General features: G+C 50.5%; 3 protein-coding genes across 4 annotated transcripts; 1 reads left to right on the forward strand and 2 right to left on the reverse strand.

Moving 5' to 3' along the window:
• Window positions 1-205: 205 nt before the first annotated feature.
• Window positions 206-3,553, reverse strand: PSMB8 (proteasome 20S subunit beta 8). 2 transcript variants are annotated; one of them, XR_006605170.1, is made up of 7 exons: window positions 3,353-3,553; window positions 2,455-2,602; window positions 2,181-2,292; window positions 1,597-1,726; window positions 1,024-1,228; window positions 642-885; window positions 206-527 (listed from the first exon to the last, which is right to left on the reverse strand). XR_006605170.1 is itself a non-coding variant. In XM_045074670.1 (6 exons), exons 1-6 carry the CDS (start codon window positions 3,497-3,499, stop codon window positions 439-441), a joined length of 831 nt encoding a protein of 276 aa, XP_044930605.1. In that variant the 5' UTR covers window positions 3,500-3,552; the 3' UTR covers window positions 206-438. The 2 variants fall into 2 exon arrangements, 1 of the variants encoding a protein (XP_044930605.1); XM_045074670.1 differs by lacking the exon at window positions 642-885 and having other exon boundaries at window positions 3,353-3,552.
• Window positions 3,554-4,713: 1,160 nt separating this feature from the next.
• On the reverse strand, window positions 4,714-12,769 carry TAP1 (transporter 1, ATP binding cassette subfamily B member). The gene is given in 12 exon segments (XM_045074669.1): window positions 4,714-5,337; window positions 6,111-6,247; window positions 6,776-6,938; window positions 7,179-7,352; window positions 7,946-8,134; window positions 8,288-8,416; window positions 9,457-9,654; window positions 10,091-10,296; window positions 11,100-11,196; window positions 11,198-11,231; window positions 11,374-11,488; window positions 11,960-12,769. Coding segments are annotated over 12 exon segments (2,253 nt in total). The 5' UTR covers window positions 12,558-12,769; the 3' UTR covers window positions 4,714-5,124.
• Window positions 12,770-12,849: 80 nt separating this feature from the next.
• On the forward strand, window positions 12,850-17,979 carry PSMB9 (proteasome 20S subunit beta 9). Its single transcript, XM_045074671.1, is given in 9 exon segments — window positions 12,850-13,190; window positions 15,164-15,202; window positions 15,204-15,232; window positions 15,975-16,106; window positions 16,758-16,788; window positions 16,791-16,890; window positions 17,089-17,198; window positions 17,200-17,257; window positions 17,818-17,979. Coding segments are annotated over 9 exon segments (657 nt in total). The 5' UTR covers window positions 12,850-13,160; the 3' UTR covers window positions 17,946-17,979.

Below are 17,979 nucleotides of genomic sequence, written 5' to 3' on the forward strand. Positions count from 1 at the left end.
TGGCAAATATGTGTCTACAGACCTTGACCGGCCTTCCTGAGCACATGGAGGGACGAGTGTGGAAGGAAAACCCAACAGAAATATTTGGTGAGGCCCCATTTCTTAGGTTGGGGCTCAGGTCTGCTCTCAGGGAAAGCCTCTCTATTTCCTGCCCCACCCCACAAACGCCCCAGCCCCAAGTCCACTCAACAGCAACACAGAGGCATTAATAACCATTTTCTTTTATTGAGCTTAGTGGGGCACCCAGAGTGTGGGGTAAGGGGAATGCTCCTTGAAACAGGCAACACACAAGAGGGTAAACTCCACCCCATTCACAATGCCCACTGGTTCTCTCCCTCAGGGCTCAGGTTAAGGCTCCCCTCTCCTGTGGAGTGTAAACTAGCCCAGGTTCCTGAGTTGGCCAGGCTGTGCCAGAAAAGGCGTGCTCAGCCTCCGCTATTACTGACTGGTCTCCTGATACTGGTGCAGCAGGTCACTGACGTCTCTACTTTCCACTTTCACCCAACCATCCTCCTTCATGTGGTACACTGTGGGCAGATGAGAAAGAACAGGGAGTCACCATTCACTCCAGCAAGTTCCTGTTCATGGCGTTATGTGGAAGGTGACAATAACATACTCCCAAACATATTCTCAACACATACTTGATCACTGGGACTTCAATGCCCCTCTTTGGATGCTGAAAACCTCTTTCCCACACCTGGGCAGCTCAGTCAGTTAAACGTCTCACTGTTGGTTTGGTCTCAGGTCAAGACCTCAGGATCAAGAGATGGAGCCCACATGAGGCTCCACACTCGGCAGGGAGTTTGCTTGAAGTTTCTCTCCCTCTGCGCCCTCCTCCCACTCCCATGCATGCTTGCTCTCTCTTTCTCAAGTAAATAAATAAATCTGAAAGAGAGAAAGAAAGAAAGAAAGAAAGAAAGAAAGAAAGAAAGAAAGATTCTTCCCTACCACTTTATCCCCTCTAACTCTCCCAATCTCAAATCCCCCTTCCCTATCTAGGGGTGTGTAGGGTGTGTCTCTTACAGTTGACGACACCTCCGGAATAGCTGTCTCGGTGGGTGGCATAAACAATAGCCTTGCGACCCAGCTCATAGGCTTCTTCAGGACTGAGATCAGGTCGATAGCCACTATCCATGACCCCATAGGCATAGCTGTTCCCACTGCCAGTGGAGAACATACTTCCTGAGAGCCGAGTCCCATCTTCTGTTACATAGTAGAGTCCAGGACCCTACAGGAAGCAAGGAGTTTCCCGTTGGAGTTGGAGAGGGAGTTTTTAATAACATACAGGTTCAAGTGTGAGCCATAAAAGTAAATAAAAGAATAAGCATTACCCAGGAACATTTGAACCAGCATTTTAGTAACAATCATAGAACTTTAGGGGGAAAAAGTTGGAGTCAGCTATTTTATCCAAAGGAACAAGCTTACGGGAAAATGGTCCACCTCTGGACCCAGAAATAGTCCACGGGTATGCTGGAACAGTTCTATAACCCAATGTTCTACGTGCCACGCATCTTATAAGGGAGAGAGTGGGTGTGTATGATGGGGAATCAGTCTCTCACCTGTCATGGGAAAATAGGAAGAATGGAGAGCACCCACCTTCTTATCCCAGCCACAGATCATACTGCCCATGGAGAGGTCCATGCCGCGGTACTGGAACACCATGTTGGAGAGCAGTTTGGAGGCTGCCGACACTGAGATACGCTCCCCATTCCTCAAATAGTACAGCCTGGGTACAACAGGGTGGTGGGGGCAGTGGACTCAGAGGGGACAGAAGTCTAGCTCTCGGAGAGCAGCCTGCTTGATGTGCAGGAAATAATTAAAGAGATAAGTATAAGTATTTGAAAAGAATGGTTTGGTAGGATCTAAGGATCAAGGAGAGATTCGGAATTTAAAGTATCTAAACCACATAAAGAAATCCTAGTAAATGACACCATCCCATCAGGGTTTATGACATCAGTGCTAAATAAGTGACAATTTATCTATCTGGCTTATTGGCAAGAGCACAGGCTGAGATTTGGGAGAAGGTTTTCGAATCAACAGAAGGCTGTTTTGTGAAATGCTACATTAACACCAAGATGCTACGTTAGCCCCAGGGGAAAGGATGAGGAGCAGTGATCTGGGGGTTCCAGGATCCACCGTTGACCCCTGGGCTTAGGAAGGGGATAGGAGACCTGGCCTACCTGCACTCCTTGGCCAGCAGACGCTCCCAGTACAGACAGTCCGCCGCACAGCCAGACATGGTCCCAAGCAGGTAAGGGTTAATCTCAATCACTTTGTTAACCCTTGTGCTGGCTGGAAGAAGATGGAGCTTTGAGAGAGTTGGATGGACCCCACAGCTCTTCCTGTGTATCCAAAATTAGTATCTGCTTCTGCTTTGATGCAGATGTGGGCCTCCTGCCCAGAGAGGGGCCCAGCTCCCCAGATTCCAGCTGCTTGGCGCACACACACACTCACCTATGTAACTCCCAGCCGTAGCCCGAGAATCCACTGCCACAATCACTCCTTGCTGGAACTTGAAGGCCAGAGTGGTAGTGCCATGGTTCATCTCAATTCGAACATTCCTTTCACCATTCCCACCAAGGGACTGGAAGAATTCCCTGGGCTGATTAGAGAGAAAAGGTAGACGAAGGGGCACTGAAAACTTGTGAAACACAAGGCTCCAGAAGAAGTTTCACAAGAGTCTGGGAGTGAGGAGATGAGCAGAAATTCTCCAACCATGAATAACCGAAACAGTTAATAACCAATCTCTACCAGGATCTGACTTGGGAGAAGGAAAAGAACAAGCACATGACACCAACCTCTTCCATCTTCCAGCACAATAGATATGAAAGGAAATAAATGATCACCATAAGTAAACATTTTAAGGGCGACTTTAATGCGCTTTTTCTTTCCACTCATAGGTCATTTAACACTCACAACACAATTTGTTAATAATATCCTCATTTTACAGAAGCGATGCCCCAGACCTAGACAAGGTGATTGAGCCAAGATGCACAACAGTGAGTGTCTGAGAGGAGGCTAGCAAAGTTCCCCCGTTTTCCAGGGCCCATGAGAGCCCCCGGGAGAAAGGCTTCGCGATTCATGATCCCTGTGTGAGGGAGAGCTGGCTGGAAAGCTCTCTTGTCTCCCTCCACCACACCTCTAAGTCTTTGCCCTAATCTGTACTTTCTAACCCTCAGGCAGGCGATCAGCCCCTATGTTCCACGTGTCCTCCTACCTGGCACGGGCCCTGGACGTGGTTCTCCTTCACTAAAGGATGGCCCCCTCTGGGGAGTCTCAAGGGGGACCCTCCCTTCCTCTGTGCCCTCCTCCCCGTCTCCCCCTCACCCCAGATTCTCTTTACAGCCCTGACCTGCATTCCCCGGGGGAAGGCGAACTCCGGAGACCGCAGAGAGAAGCTGTAGTGTCCAGGGTCCGAGCGAAACTGGCTTCCCAGGGTCGGGACAGCGCAATCCTTCCACTGTCCTCGGGGGGCTCCGCACACCTCCAGCAACGCCATTGTCGCCTGGGACCCAGAAACCGTCGGAGGAGGAAGCGAAAGCGAAAGCCCTCAGCCTTAAGGGGAGGGAACCAGAATTTTTTTTTCCACATCCCCCTGCCCTTTCCAAGAAGAGGCCAGTGGGCGGCTGGAGACCAGAAACATCTTATTGGGGACAGGCTTCTTTGCTCAGCCGTTATGTTAGTTGGAGAAACAATGGGTGAAGAAAGACTGTCAGAAGAAAAGGAAAAAGAGAGGGAGCGGCTTCGAAAGCCCCCTCGGTACTGAGATTCCAGTGAGAGACACCAACATGCCGCTGGGCATCCTCTGAAACAGTTACGAAGTGGGTATGGGGTTGCATCTTCTAAAGGCTTAACCTTAGCCAGAAAGCTGCAAATCAGCAAGAAGCTGGGAGTTGTTTCCCCTCCGGGGCTTGGAGGTGTTCATAGGAGCATCATTTTATAAAATTAGGGGAAAGGGGAAGTATGCGGGGGCAGTGAGGCTTGAGGACAGGTTGTGGGGCAACCGGCAACAGAATATACCTGCGGGGGGTGTGGGGCGCCAAGGAGAGGGCGCAGGCTCTGAATCTTTCGACGTAGTCTCTCAGGACCTTTCCTGGTTCAATGGTCTCCCTAACCTAGAGCCACCCACAACAACCGCCCTTCTGCCAGCACCTCCTTGCTCGACTGAGCACTGCGGAGGAACTCATCCAAACCCCGCCTCCCCTTGCAACCTGTGTTGGCCTAAACTGCTCCGCAACTGCTGACGTCACACACCGAGGCCCTTCCAGAATGGAAGAGATTTACTAGACAACCCCGCCCACACTACGCTGAAATCACCCCAGCAGGTGTCTTTTCTGAGCCCGGTGAGCTCTTCTGGAATGGACCAGGGGCGGGTTAGGTTGGTTAAGTCAGTTTATCCGTAGGCGCGCTTGCACTTCCTCTTCCTCTAGCTACGCTTGATCTCCATTTTCCCCTTCAGAAAGGCCAGAGCTCCGAACTGCAGCTGCTAGTGCTTGGAGGGTGCTGTATCCCACTCTGGCTTGTCCTTGGTGGCGGACATGGGGGCATGGGAAAGTAGAGGGGGAAATCACAGGAAACAGAAAACTTAAGGGAGAATATGGCCCACTTGGGACTATGAAGCATTGAAGCTCCTGAAGGAGGGAGAGACCAAACTCCGGGAAAATTCACTGCAAGCATTGGTGAGCCATTTGGTGCGCTGAAAACACAAGAAACCACAGTACAAAACCCCGATTTTATTATAAATATCAAGAATCCAGAGTGTGTTTATGGGCCAGCATATGACTTTAGTCTTAGTGGAAAGTAGCTGCTCTCCCCTCTCTATATTTCAAAGTTCTTCTCATTTCCAGGGTTCCACACCAAAACCCTGGCTCTGAACCCGGTTACATTAAGGAGTTATAAGCCCTGTTTTCTTCCAAGAAATCTGTATCATCAAGAGGAGTTTGGAGAGGGGGCAACACTCGTGGCAGAATTCAGGCATCAGCTAGTGAGTTATTTTCTAGGAAGTCGTGCCTCCTAGAAGCAGCTGCCTACTGTGCAGCTCTGGTAAGCCCCTTGTTCCCAAATTCTCCACTAGAGAGGAGAAAAGAAGGGAGGGAGATGGCACATGCAGGTCAGAGGAGCCTTTCATTTTGGAGCTCCTGACCCACCAGGAGCCTGCATCATGGTCCAGAAGTGTCCCCTCCTTTCCATGAGCTGCTGGTAGGTTCCTGCTTCACAGATGGTGCCTCCATCCAGAAAGAGGATTTGGTCAGCCTGCTCCACCAAGCTGAGACAATGGGTGATGAGAAGCACAGACCGAGAGCACCGCTGGGGGCTTTTGTACAGGAGCTGCTCCACCTGAAAAAAGATACAGACTCCGTCAAGTGCCCAGGGAGACATCTGTGTTTCCAGAGCCCGGAAAGCTTTCACCAAGATCACTGCCACCTCTGCCAACAAGTCTAGGAGTCTGCCAAGGAGTCTAGGATTCTCATTCTAAGTGCTTCTTTGTCCAACCTTTGGTTTGTCAAGGACTATTTACATGAGATGGCAACAGTGGGATAAAAGTAAGAGTCCTGAGGTGAAACCCATAAGAAAAGAGTAAAGGGTATCAAACAGTCTCTCTCTTTACCTATAAACTGGGAATTTTATATTCTGTTTTGAAGAAATTCAACTTAGTGGTAAAAAGCATGAGCACTCAAGTCAGGCGGGCTTGACTCTGGATCTGCTACTCCACAGCTCAGTGACATCGAGTGGTCATTTAACGTCTCTTCACCCCCTTTTTATCATGAGTAGAATGAAGGTAACAATGCCCAGCTCAAAGACATTCAAGATGAATGAACAAGTCAGATAATACATGCAGGGCCCCTAATCGCATGTCCATAGTAAAAGAGTAAAAGCTCAACTGACAATAATACTTTTAGGATGGTATTCTTATGTTTGGCTTCAGAGATTCAGGGTCTATAGACAGTGTCTTTGAATTGGTTCTAAGCATCTTGGGGGGCAGCTACTGGGAACTGAGAATCGCAGGAACTGATCTGGATAACTATGTTAGTATAAATAACATAGGATGAGTGAAGGAAAGGAGACTAACTGGAAAGTTAAGACAGTCACTAACAAAATGTCCCTCTCACCCGTAACTGGCTGTCTGCGTCGAGGGCACTGGTAGCATCATCCAGGATGAGTACACGTGGTTTCCGGATCAATGCCCGAGCCAAGGCCACTGCCTGTCGCTGACCCCCTGATAGCTGGTTCCCAGCCTCGCCTATCTCTGCAGAGACAAGAGGCAGGGTGAGGGCTGGATAACCACACATGCCTCCCCGTGCTTGCCTGTGTGTGCACGCGGGCTCAGACGTGCACATACACACACCAAGGACTGATGGATGATGTAGCTGGATGGGGAAAGTTCTGGAAAGGCGACCGAGTTCTGAGAACATGAGCATGAAGAAGCCAGAGGAACAAGATCCTACAACTTCAAACTGATGTCAGCGGGTTGGAAGGGACTACAGAATAAAGGATGGACTTAATGAAGGAATAAAAGAAGGGACTACAGAATAAAGACATCGGTAAAGATGTCTGGGTGACGGGCGCCTGGGTGGCTCAGTGGGTTAAAGCCTCTGCTTTTGGCTCGGGCCATGTTTCCAGGGTCCTGGGATCAGGCTCTCTGCTCTCTGCTCAGCCCTCTCTCTCTCTGCCTGCCTCTCTGCCTACTTGTGATCTCTGTCAAATAAATAAGTAAATAAATAAATCTTAAAAAAAAAAAAAAGATGTCTGGGTGAGGATATAGGCTGAAAGGCACCTGTGTTATAGCCCTCAGGGAGTTCAGAGATGAAACTGTGCGCTCCAGACACCATTGCAGCATCTCTGATTTCCTCCATAGTTGGCTTCTGGACCAGGCCATAGGCAATATTTTCTTGAAAACTCCTCCCAAATAACTGTGGCTCTTGCCCCACTGCAGCCACCTAGGACAAAATATGATGAAGAGTCAAAGAACAAGGAACACAGGAGTATGGTTATCTAGAGACTCACGACTCAAAATCTTTGTTGAACATGTATCACAAAATTACACACGCTCTCTCCTGACTACACCCCATCTCCACCCAAGATCTGTCACTCCCTGGTCCTCCTTTCAGAACGCTCAGTTAGGGTGTTCAGTGACGTCCCCTCCCCATCCCCTCCACTGCCGCCGTCTTCTTGCTCACTTGTGTGTGCAGGTAGCCGTGTTCGTATTGGAGAAGAGGGTTCCCATCCAGCAGCAGCCGTCCCCCGGTGGGCTGGTACAGATTCTGCAGCAAGGCAGCCACTGTGCTCTTCCCGGACCCATTGGGCCCCACCAGAGCCGTCACCTCACCAGGCCGTAGGGTGAATGTCAGCCCCTGAAGGTCAGAGAATCCAAAAAAATGAGAGACAGACTAAGGCCTCTAACCTTGAGACTTGAGACTGCCATTGTCTTATTACATAGCATGACGTCTTACGTACATCATAAGGGGGGTCGGGGTAATGGGGAAATACAGCAACTCCTATCCTTCCACAGGCATAAATTTCTGTTCCTCAGGGATGATAGCTCCCCAAGGAATAGAGACGGAAAATTGGGCAAAAATCAGAGCAGAGACCAAACACCACTATGTCACACACTTGATATCAAATGTCATGAGAAAACAGGAAAAAAAAATCACATTCTAAATGACAAATGGAAAGAAGAGGAAAAGACTAGAGATATTTTGCTTCAGCAATTCCTTAGGATGTGAGACCCTCCTCCCGGAGAGCCTCTTCTCCCAACCTTCTTACAAATCCAAACCAGTTCTTGAGTTCGGGGCAGCTGTATGGAGCAGACGGGGCTCATCTCTGCCTTTGAGGGGCTAGGAAGGATCTATCTGTACCTCATGCTAAGCGGGCCGAAGACAGGAGGAGAGTTTAGGATGGTAGAGATGAACGAGGCCCGTGACAAACAAGGATAGGTAGGCTATACCTGCAGCACTGGGACATCTGGACGGTTTGGGTAGGCGAAGGAGACATCCTGAAACTGGACAAGGCCCTCCAAGTTTAAGGAAGTCAACACACCACTGGAAGGACAGCGAGGAATCCGGTCCAGGTATTCAAATATTTTGTCTGAGGAGCCCACAGCCTTCTGTACACTCGGGTAGGTGGAGAGCAGTACCTGCAGGGGAGGTATGAGTATTGCGAAGGGGAGAACACATCGGCTTGCCAGGGCCATGTGATAGGAGAAGGGTAAAGAACAGAAGGAAGGTGACAAAGACGGTGATGGGACCTAAGAAGGAAAAGCACTAGGGAGTGAAAACGGAAGGCTCACCTCAACAGCGGTGGTGAACTGGATCTGGTAGAGAATAAACGTGACAAGGTTCCCGCTGCTTACAGCCCCACTTGTCACCAGATGCCCACCGATGTATAAGATTCCCACCTTCAGCAGCATCCCTGAGATCTGTGGAGAGACCATGGGGAAAAGGGATTGTGGTTGAAAAATCTCGGGAGGAGGGTGATGCAAAGTATGAGATGCATTAGCAGTTTGGAGATATAAAGTCCCTTTCCCCCGGAGAACAGCAGGAGCCTCCACGGCCAGACAGGGAGCGTGCACCATGGGGGCTCCATGGAGTCTTGCTAGGCTACACCACAGAAGTCATCACTGTTCTCCCCATCACCACTATCACCTTGTGTGCAGAACACTTGTTTACTGAGGAGGCTTAGGAAGAGGAAGTAAGGGGGATAGGGGAGTTTAGGGATCTCAGTGCTTTAAATGAAATGTCATCTAATATTCATAGCAAGAACCCTATAAACATTCCCCCTTTTCTAAATGAGGAAACAGGGGAGCCTAGGTGGCTCAGTCGGTTGAACATCTTGGTTTCGGCTGAGGTCATGATCTCAGAGTCCCAAGTCATTGTCAGGCTCTCTGCTCAACAGGGAGTCCTCTCTCTTTATCTCTCTCCCCTGCCCATGCTCTCTCCCTCTCAAATAAATAAATCTTTTTTAGAAAATGAAAAATAAAAATGAAATGGGCAAACAGTCTCAAGAGAAAGTAAGTTACTAGCCCACGATCACAGAGCTGGTAAACGGCAGCATCGAGGCAGGAATTCCTGAATGCTGCTCCAGTTCTCTTTCAATGACGGAGCAGATGTCCCTCATCCTTGGCTTCTGCTACTGCCATGGCTCTCACAGTCCCAACATGACACAGGCCAGCTGCAGAACTTTATGTCTGAGTTCTGCCTGAGAGGCAAAGGAAGGCCCCGGGACTGGAATACATGGCCCCTTCCCTAAAAGGGGGCCGGAAGGATTCTGTGTTTCATGGTGACAGGAAGCCATCTGGCAGGTCTAAAGAGAGGGAGGCAGTTAGGAACACCGAGCAGGGTAACTGAGCCCCAGATTGCTAGGATGAGAACACCGAACCAACCACTGCCCCGATGGTGGCAGCGTGCGGGAAAGGGAATGGAGTCGAGGCATCTTAGGTACTCATATACAGGTGCTCACACTACTGGTCCAGAGGTTGACTGCATAGGACACAGCCTCCTTCTGATGGAGGGTATTCATATCCTGCAGCTTCTGGCTGTACTTCTGGGCCTCAGCCTCCTCATTGGCAAAGCTCCGGACTGTGGGCATGGCTGACAGCACTTCTATGGCCACCTGGCTGGACTCTGCCAGAGATTTCTGCACCTGGGCTGCCAGCGCCTGTGGAGACACGGACAAGAGATGTCGCACAGGGTTGGCAAACCATCAGGGACGTTAGTACCTTAGTTACCTAGTTGGAGATTAAAGGTGAGAAGGGGCAGATGAATGAAGGAAAGACAAAGGGGCACAGTTATACTTCCTAGATACCAAAGGGGTACAGAGCAGAGGAAATTATTTAGAAGGGTCACAGGGGATCGAAATCTCAAGACTGGTGATCATGTTTGCAAAGACAGATCATGGGCAGAAGTTAGAAGAGAAGACACAGACAGTATGGAGCTCAGCACTGAGCCATCTGGGAGCATGGGTTACAGGGACAGGGGGTCCCATGAAAACAGGGAATCAGCGAGGGTGCCAGGAAAGAAATCTAAGAGGGATTAATTCCACCCAGTCCGAGAAATGAAGGTCTGTGTAGGGTGAGGCAGCTCCCTGGACATACCTGGTGCCATTTTCCCAGCTTCTTAGGCAGAAGGAAAAGCAGAGGCAGGGTGACCAGGGTGACCATGGTGAGGGACAGTGACCCCCAGAGCATGAGCCCCAAGAGACACAGCCCCCGCACCAGGTACCACAACAGCAGACTCAGCTTCTCACTCAGAGACTCACTTAGCGTGGAGGTGTCCTCTGTCACCCGAGAAGTGATGGCTCCTGCCAGGCATTGGAGAGAAGAGAGTGAATGAATGAGAGGCTCAGAGTGGTGGAAGGGACTAGCAACCAGCCAGGGGGAGGAGCCAGGGGAAAGGGGGCAGCAACAGGGTGTTCTGAGGAGGCTTAGGAAGAGGAAGTAAGGGGGACAGGGGAGAAGGATCAGGCCCTGTTCCAGGGACAGAGAGAAGGGATCTCGGTGCTGTGGGAATGAGTGTTAGGAAAAAACTGGCCAAAGATTTTCATTGTAACTATAAGGAAATTGATGCCCATGTGAATTTCAATTTCTCTGACAGTTTCTATCCCTTAAAGAGCATGTTTAACTGTGCTTCACACAGAGCACAGAGATGAGCTTAAGCTGGTCACATAACATAGCTGGAGAAAAAGAGTGCTGCTAGAAAGCAGTCCAGAAAACTCTACTGAGCACTCAGCTGGGAACCAAGAGATGCGTTCTATCCCCAAGCTCACCCCTATCCATATGTGCCCATGCCAGTTTCAGCATTTAGGGTCCAGGCCTCAGCTTCCTTCTCTGCAAAATAGGGAGTTGGACTCCATGATCTCAAAATTTCCAGGTTTGAAATTCTATAGTTTTTATCTGAGTATACACATAAAGATAAATTTATGGAAATTTAGATGGAAAAGATAGGTTTTTCTGAAGGTAAAGAATATAATACTCAAAGTATATCAAGAATAAGAAATGACAATGTCTATGTGAGAGAAAGAGAGAAAGATCAAGGTTATAAGTAAAAGAGGATATATGGGGAAAATAAAGAGTATACAGATATATAATGAGTTTCATGACACACCCGTTTGGTTCTGTTGGAAAAACTCTGTTTCCTGACGCAGGACAGCCTGAAATACCTCTCCTTGCAAGCGGCTGTGCACACGGCCCATGGTGCTGTTTATAGACACCATCAGCCCCGAATTCCAACACTGCACTGGAGAGAGAGAAGGATCAGGCCCTGTTCCAGGGAGAGAGAGAAGTCCCAAAGAAGGGCCCTTTGGACAGCAGCCCCAGCTTCCAGATAACCTCTTTTTCAGGGCCCCCCATTCTCAGGCTTCCATCTTCAGCCCCCAGACCTGGCTATGGTGAGAAAGGACATGAGAGTTATGTTCCGTGTGAAAACAGAGGCTGTCCCATCTTGGAGAATCCAGTCGGCAAGGTGACCGGTGAAGAACGGAATGGCCATTTCCCCTGGAGAGGAAGAGGAGGGAGAGGACAGTCACAGTTATCAAGTCTAAGTAGATCAGTTCCAAGCAGAGGGGCCCGTCCCCATCCCACTCCTTTGAACCATCACCGGTATCCTGGAGGGCCCGGGCAGAAAGAGGACACTGAGAACCCAGCCCTGCACCGCACCGTGGAACTCACAACCCTGAGCCCCACCGGACCTTCAGAGGTTTCATAGAGAGACCAGAGGTCATAGGGTGTGCTGCCCAGAAGAAAAGACTTGCCCAGGGTGGCTAATGAAGCAACGCCTAAAGCAGCATCGGAGTCCAGGGCTCTTTCCTTGACACCCGAGCGAGTCTTCTCACCACCACAGCTCGGTCACCTTCCCCCTGATCCACATCCCAGAACCCACACTAACCTATCTCACTGACCATTATTACTGTGATTCTTGCCCAGGCCCCTAGTGTCCGTCTCTCTCTGCCCCTGCGTCCCTCTTACCGAGACTGGAGAGAACGAACAGGACCAGCAGGAGCGGGAGGCGTCGTATCTCTGAACCCAGGCAGCCTAGAAGCCGGCGCACCGCGTCTCCTGAACCCCCGTGACTTTTCGGTTCCCAAAGTCCGCCGAGCTTATGCCACATGGCGGCTGCGGGTACTGCTGCCAAGTAGGTGAGGGCGAAAGCATCCAGGCGACTTCCCCAGTGCAGGAGCCGAGAGCCGTCGGAAGCCCTGGGAACGCTCCATGAGCTCAGCTCTCGGAACAAGGCAAGTCCCGGCAGGGCCAAACCCAGCCCCGCCGCCAAAGGCTGCAGAGCTGCCAGCCATCCCCGGACTCCTGCACTTTTCCTGCCGGAACGGACCGTTACCCCGAGAACAGCACGGGCCCCCAGCCACAGCACAGCCCAGCGGCTCAGGCCCACCACCCAGACCCGGAGCAGGGGCAGCGCGGCGGGGACCAGCGCCGAGCCTATTCTGGGGAGCGCCTCCCGGAGCAGAACCCAGTCGGCGAGAAGCAGCAGAGTTACCCCCAGCCACGCCAGGGAAGCTCGGGACGAGCAGAGGCAGCCGCAGGGGCTGCGGGACCCCGAGCTGGCCATGGGCGCGTGGGTGCTGCCGGAGGTCGCACCCCCGGCCTGGGACTCCCCGCTGTCCGCACGGGTCCGCACACTCGGGTGCTGTACCCGAGAGGGCGCTGAGACCCGGGGCGGGGAAAGGAGGGCAGGGCGGATGGAGGCGGGGATCCCGGAAAGTCCCAGGACCGGCTGGTTCTGGAGGCGCTCCTTGAAGCGGGCGGTTTCTCGGAAAGGGAAAACGACCAAAAGCGGCAGCAGCTCAGTAAATCCGCCCCGCGCAGGAGGTGGGCCCGCCCAGACTATTTTGGGAGAGAAGGCGTGGAAATCAGATATGAGGTTTTAGGGAGCGGACTTGTGGCTCCACCTTCTCAATCGGGCACACTAATCCTTCCTCGCTATCTCTGCTTCATTTGGCGAATTCCACTTGCCAGGACGTTTTTACCCCAGCCTCTTTCGTCACCTGTCTCCGGGCAGATCTGTTCCAAGTAGGTTAGCGCCGGGCGCGAGGCCTCACAGAGCGGACCCGGGCGCCCCCTGGCGGGCGTGGGGAAGGCGCGGGGCTGGAGGCGTGCGCTGCCTGCCTTCCCAAGTCGGAGAGCAGTGCCCCAGGCTGCAAGCGGCACCGAGATGTTGCGCGGCGGCCAAGTCCGCACTGGGGTAAGGAGTCTGTGCCAGAGGTTTAGGAGAGAGGTGGAGGCGGTGGAGCGACGGGGGGACGCTGGAAACTCCGAGCAGTGTTTGTGGAGACTAAAACAGTGAGGAGGTAGTTTGTAGCAGCCAGTGTTTGTAGAGATGCCCTGAGATGAAGACGGGGCACCTCTATTCCGAAGGGGGTCTTATAGGAGTCCACCAAGGGACTGGGCCCGGGAGGCGAGTGGAGAAGGGGGTGCATTGGCTCTTAGCTGAAAACGTCAAGGGGAAGCTGCTCTAAAGTGCTTTCGCTTTCAACTCCGAACTGGAGAGAGGGGCTGCTTAAATCAGGGGAGGGGGCTGGAGAAGGTGCAGACTGATGAAGAAATGGTGCCCTGGGTGAAGTAGGACAGCTCTGGGGCGAAGGGAATATGGGCACTGATTGAGAAGGGACAGCTCATCACACAGACCTTTGATAAATTGGCCGCGCTGGGTAACTCATAGCCGCAGCTCTGATAATGGGGGTTCCTTGTGAGACGGTGGTGGCCTTCCCCAGCCTGATCCAAGAAGGCTCCCATTTGGCTCAGGAGCTGCTATGTGCAGCTCCCTATGTCCTTCTTGTTCATTCCCACCTGCCTGCCCAGGCTGGGCAACAGGCTGCCCACAGCCCATGGCCGGCTGGCTTCTGTTCCTAAACTATGCCACCACTCTTGGCTTGGGGGCAGCTTTGTTTTGGAGGAATAACCTCTAGAATGGGGCTGCCCTTTTTCAGTGGCCCTCAGTTCATGGTAGATCAGTATGTCAGACAGCACGCTCTGGGCAATGGCCCTGGGGTCCGGACTTACAGAGTGATGAGAATGCATTAAAACCATTTGTAAGGTAGAAAATCTGATGAGCAGTGGAAAATGGGAAGCAGAAGTCACAACAACAGGAGAGTTAGACCCGGGTTTTAGTCCCAGTCTGTTATTAATTATGGGTAACCTTGACAAGTCATTCGCCTCCTCCATGATTCAGTTTCCGCATTTGAACCAAGGACCTTTAAGTCTCTTTCCAACTCAACAGGAGTAGGAAACGTGTAGCTTTATCCCTTTCACATTCCTTAATTCTTTTCCTTGATTTCCTTTCTTGACCTGAAAAAGTGAGCTCAAACTCCCCAGGCAAATCCTCTCCTGGTACAGATCTCTTCCTCTGGCTGCTGAGGTACCTATTGAACTCTCCATCAGAACTCCTTAAATGAGGGCTTCCTGGGTGGCTCATTTGGTTAAGCAACCCACTCTTGATCTCAGCTCAGGTCTTGATCTCAGGGTCCTGCATTCAAGTCCCACGCTGGGCTCCACACCCAGTGTGGAGCCTACTTTTAAAAAAGAAAAAATAAATAAACCCTTAAATGAAGCCTTTATTTTAAACCATCTCGTGTGTTCCTGGCTGTTTCCCTCCTCACATGGCCCTGCGAACCACCGCGCCCCTTGATATTTCTGCTGTTTAATAAACTGGCTAAGGGGTGTGGGGTGGAGAATTAGGGGCCAAAGAAAGACGTGAGGTTGTTTCCCCAAGTCACAGTAACCTGCTCTGTGTTGGGTCTATACACATCTGCACACACTAGGAGCACATGTGGCAGAGGTCATTCACTAATAGGGTTGCTTCTTCCGCCAGTGCTTGGAAGCACCCCCTGAGCCTGAGCCAAACGTCTGCCTCTGTGAACCTCATCCCCACCTCTCTCTTTATAGTGGAAAGGATTCAACCTAGGAAGGCTGCAGCCCAGGGATAGGATTCTTTCTCTGTTGTGCCAGGAGCAGGCTGTGACATTCCCCTGCAGCTGGGAGAGGAGACAGAGAAGGTGGAGGGATAGAGGGGATATCCTGTACTGGGAGTCGGCTCTGGCCTAAACTGCTGTATGATCTTGAGCTAGTCACCTCACCTGTCTGGGGATGTTTCCTCATCTGTAGCATGAGGGAATCAAGTCTTGTCCTGCTCTGACATTCCATCCTCTTTGTCTGCAGACAACCATCATGGCAGTGGAGTTTGACGGAGGTGTTGTGGGTGGGTTCTGATTCCCGAGTGTCTGCAGGGTAAGTACCAGTCAAGGTGAATGCTCCTGGAAAGGAAGCCAATGGCCCTAAATACAGATTTTTCTTGCCCATTCATGAAGAGACTGGTAAAGTGGAGCTTTGCAGAAATGGAGTTAACCTTCAGAAATGCCCCTCTAATGAGATACTGGGCAAGTGCTTCGGTCCCTGAATTCATGAAAGAGAATCTGGGGCCTGAATGCTTGTGGCCTGTCCCTGCAGAAATAGTTATAAAAGAATAGGATATGAGAAAGAGGTAAGACACAAAGATTTCAGGGGCCCTCCTTCCATCTATATTTAGAGATAGAAAAGGTGCTTCTGCCAAGCAGATATTCTGGTTTCTCATCCAGCACATGTTGAACTAATTTTGTCTCCTCCATCCTGACCAGTCTCCCCATATGCAAAATGAGTATATGGAATTAGGTCAATATTACTTAATGTCCCATAGAACACATAACTTCCTCAAGATGGGTACAACAAAGAAAAATTGCTTAAAAACATGATTCTTAATTTACTATTTTTTGTTTTACTATAAAATCTAAGCTGGAAATAAGTCTAATTTTGATGACTTGCCGTGTTTCATTTATTCGAGATTATTTTTTTCTTCCTGTTTTAATCCAAGTATTAAATTTCATGGACTCCAGGGCTGTTCTCTTGTCAGATAAATTTGAGAAACACTGGATGATTAACCTCCAAAATTCTGGCATTGCTAATGTTAGTGACTGTTGACCCATTCCCCACACAGAGAGGCGGTGGTAAACCGAGTGTTTGACAAGCTGTCCCCGCTGCCCCAACACATCTTCTGTGCACTCTCTGGCTCAGCTGCTGATGCCCAAGCCATGGTTGACATGGCCGCCTACCAACTGGAACTCCACGGGTATGAAGCTCTGGGGTCCTCAGTCCACATTCACCAGAGTTCTCCCCACCCTTGAAAGCCCGAGACAGTGTCCCATTCCAGGAGCGCTGCAATGAAAAATGAAAAATTCTTGTTTGCGCTCCTGTTTTTATTAGCTTTGAACTGGAGCTTGACGCTCCAATGTAGTTTCTGCCTCTGTAAACTGGAGATAATTAACAGCACCTACCCTACCTCACCTGACAGTTATTTTGAGAATCAAATGATATATGTGAAAAGGGCTTGAAACACTGTAAATCTCTGTCCCACTATAAATAACAAGAAAGAAAATGATGATGTGACCCACCATATATCAGGAAGTTACCCAGTGGGAAACCAAGGTCGTTGGTGCAGAAGTAAATCTTATCTGCTTTTACCCACATGGGCAGGGCCCTTGCAGCAAAGTGTTATATAATTGGGGGATGGGTAAGGAAAAGATGGGGATGGAGGAAAGGGGGGAAATGTTGAATCTTCTTACCAGTGGGTGCTGTGAGACTAGTCCCCCTGGAGTTTGAACTATTGCAACCACAGGTTTCAGGTTTCACACGTCAGGCATGATGGCAATGGCACAGGAGGGTGGCCCTTCAGGAAGTTATATTGACCCCTATTACTAACACTTACTAACACTCCCTTTAGGTTGGAACTGGAAGAACCTCCTCTTGTTCTCGGGCTGCTGCCAACGTGGTGAGGAATATCAGTTATAAGTATCGGGAGGACCTGTCTGCACATCTCATAGTAGCCGGCTGGGACCGACGGGACGGGGGGCCAGGTGCATGTCTTCCAATGTACCCCCTCTTCCCTATGGGGGGAGACAGAGTTTACATCCTTCCAGCAGTGGGTTCCCAGGACACTGCCTCTAAAAACAGTATAATCTCGTCAATGGGAGTAGGAGATGGGGGGCTTCACTACAGAACACGGAGACACCCTGCCTGTCTCAGTTGCAAGGAGAGGATTGGTGCTTCCATAGTCTGACCTGAGGATGCCCCCCGCCAGGTGTATGGAACCCTGGGAGGAATGCTGACTCGGCAGCCCTTCACCATCGGCGGCTCTGGGAGCACCTATATCTATGGTTATGTGGGATGCAGCGTATAAACCAGGCATGTCGGCTGAGGAGTGCAGGAGCTTCACCACGAACGGTAACTGACTGCATGGAAGGGTACCTGGGACCTGGGAGGTTTTTTTTTAAACCTGGAGAGGAAGGAAGGAGAGGGTGAGGAACACAATGAGGAATACACGGGCAACCATTTAACTTAATGTCTAAACTGGAACCTCCTTTGAGAGGGAAAGGGAACAGGACAATGCTAGACGAGATGGGACTCCAGAAACCCAGGGCAGACACCAAGAGTGTTTGGAGAACCCCAAATCAAAGTATACAGTTTACTGTAAGAATCAGGGGGTGTGCTGGAGCTGGCTGTTAAACATGAAACATTCAAGAACTCATGAGCTGCTTGTTTAAACTATTTGCAACTTGAAATCCATCCTGGTGGGAGTTTTTGAGACCATGGATAATGGGAGATGTTACATTTAAAGGCTTTTTTTCCCCTAAGTTATTTACCAGAACACTGCTTGGTATGTGTCCCTAGGAGATGGGTTTTGAGGTCTGAGAATGGTAGTAAGCACATGAGCAGGAGAGGAATGTAAAGAATCCTGAAGCTAAGTCATTCTCTCTTCCCCTCTCCACCCTGAAACTCTGCAGCTATCGCTCTGGCCATGAACCGGGATGGCTCTAGTGGGGGCGTCATCTACCTGGTCACTATTACAGCTGCTGGTGTGGACCATCAAGTAATCTTGGGTGATGAGCTGCCGAAATTCTATGACGAGTGAATCTTCCTCAGACCCTCCCTTCGTCATTTTGTAA

The sequence above is a fragment of the Mustela putorius genome, unplaced genomic scaffold, assembly GCF_011764305.1.
Source record: "Mustela putorius furo isolate JIRA1106 unplaced genomic scaffold, ASM1176430v1.1 tig00000135_pilon_pilon_pilon, whole genome shotgun sequence".
NCBI classification, from domain to species: Eukaryota; Metazoa; Chordata; class Mammalia; order Carnivora; family Mustelidae; genus Mustela; species Mustela putorius.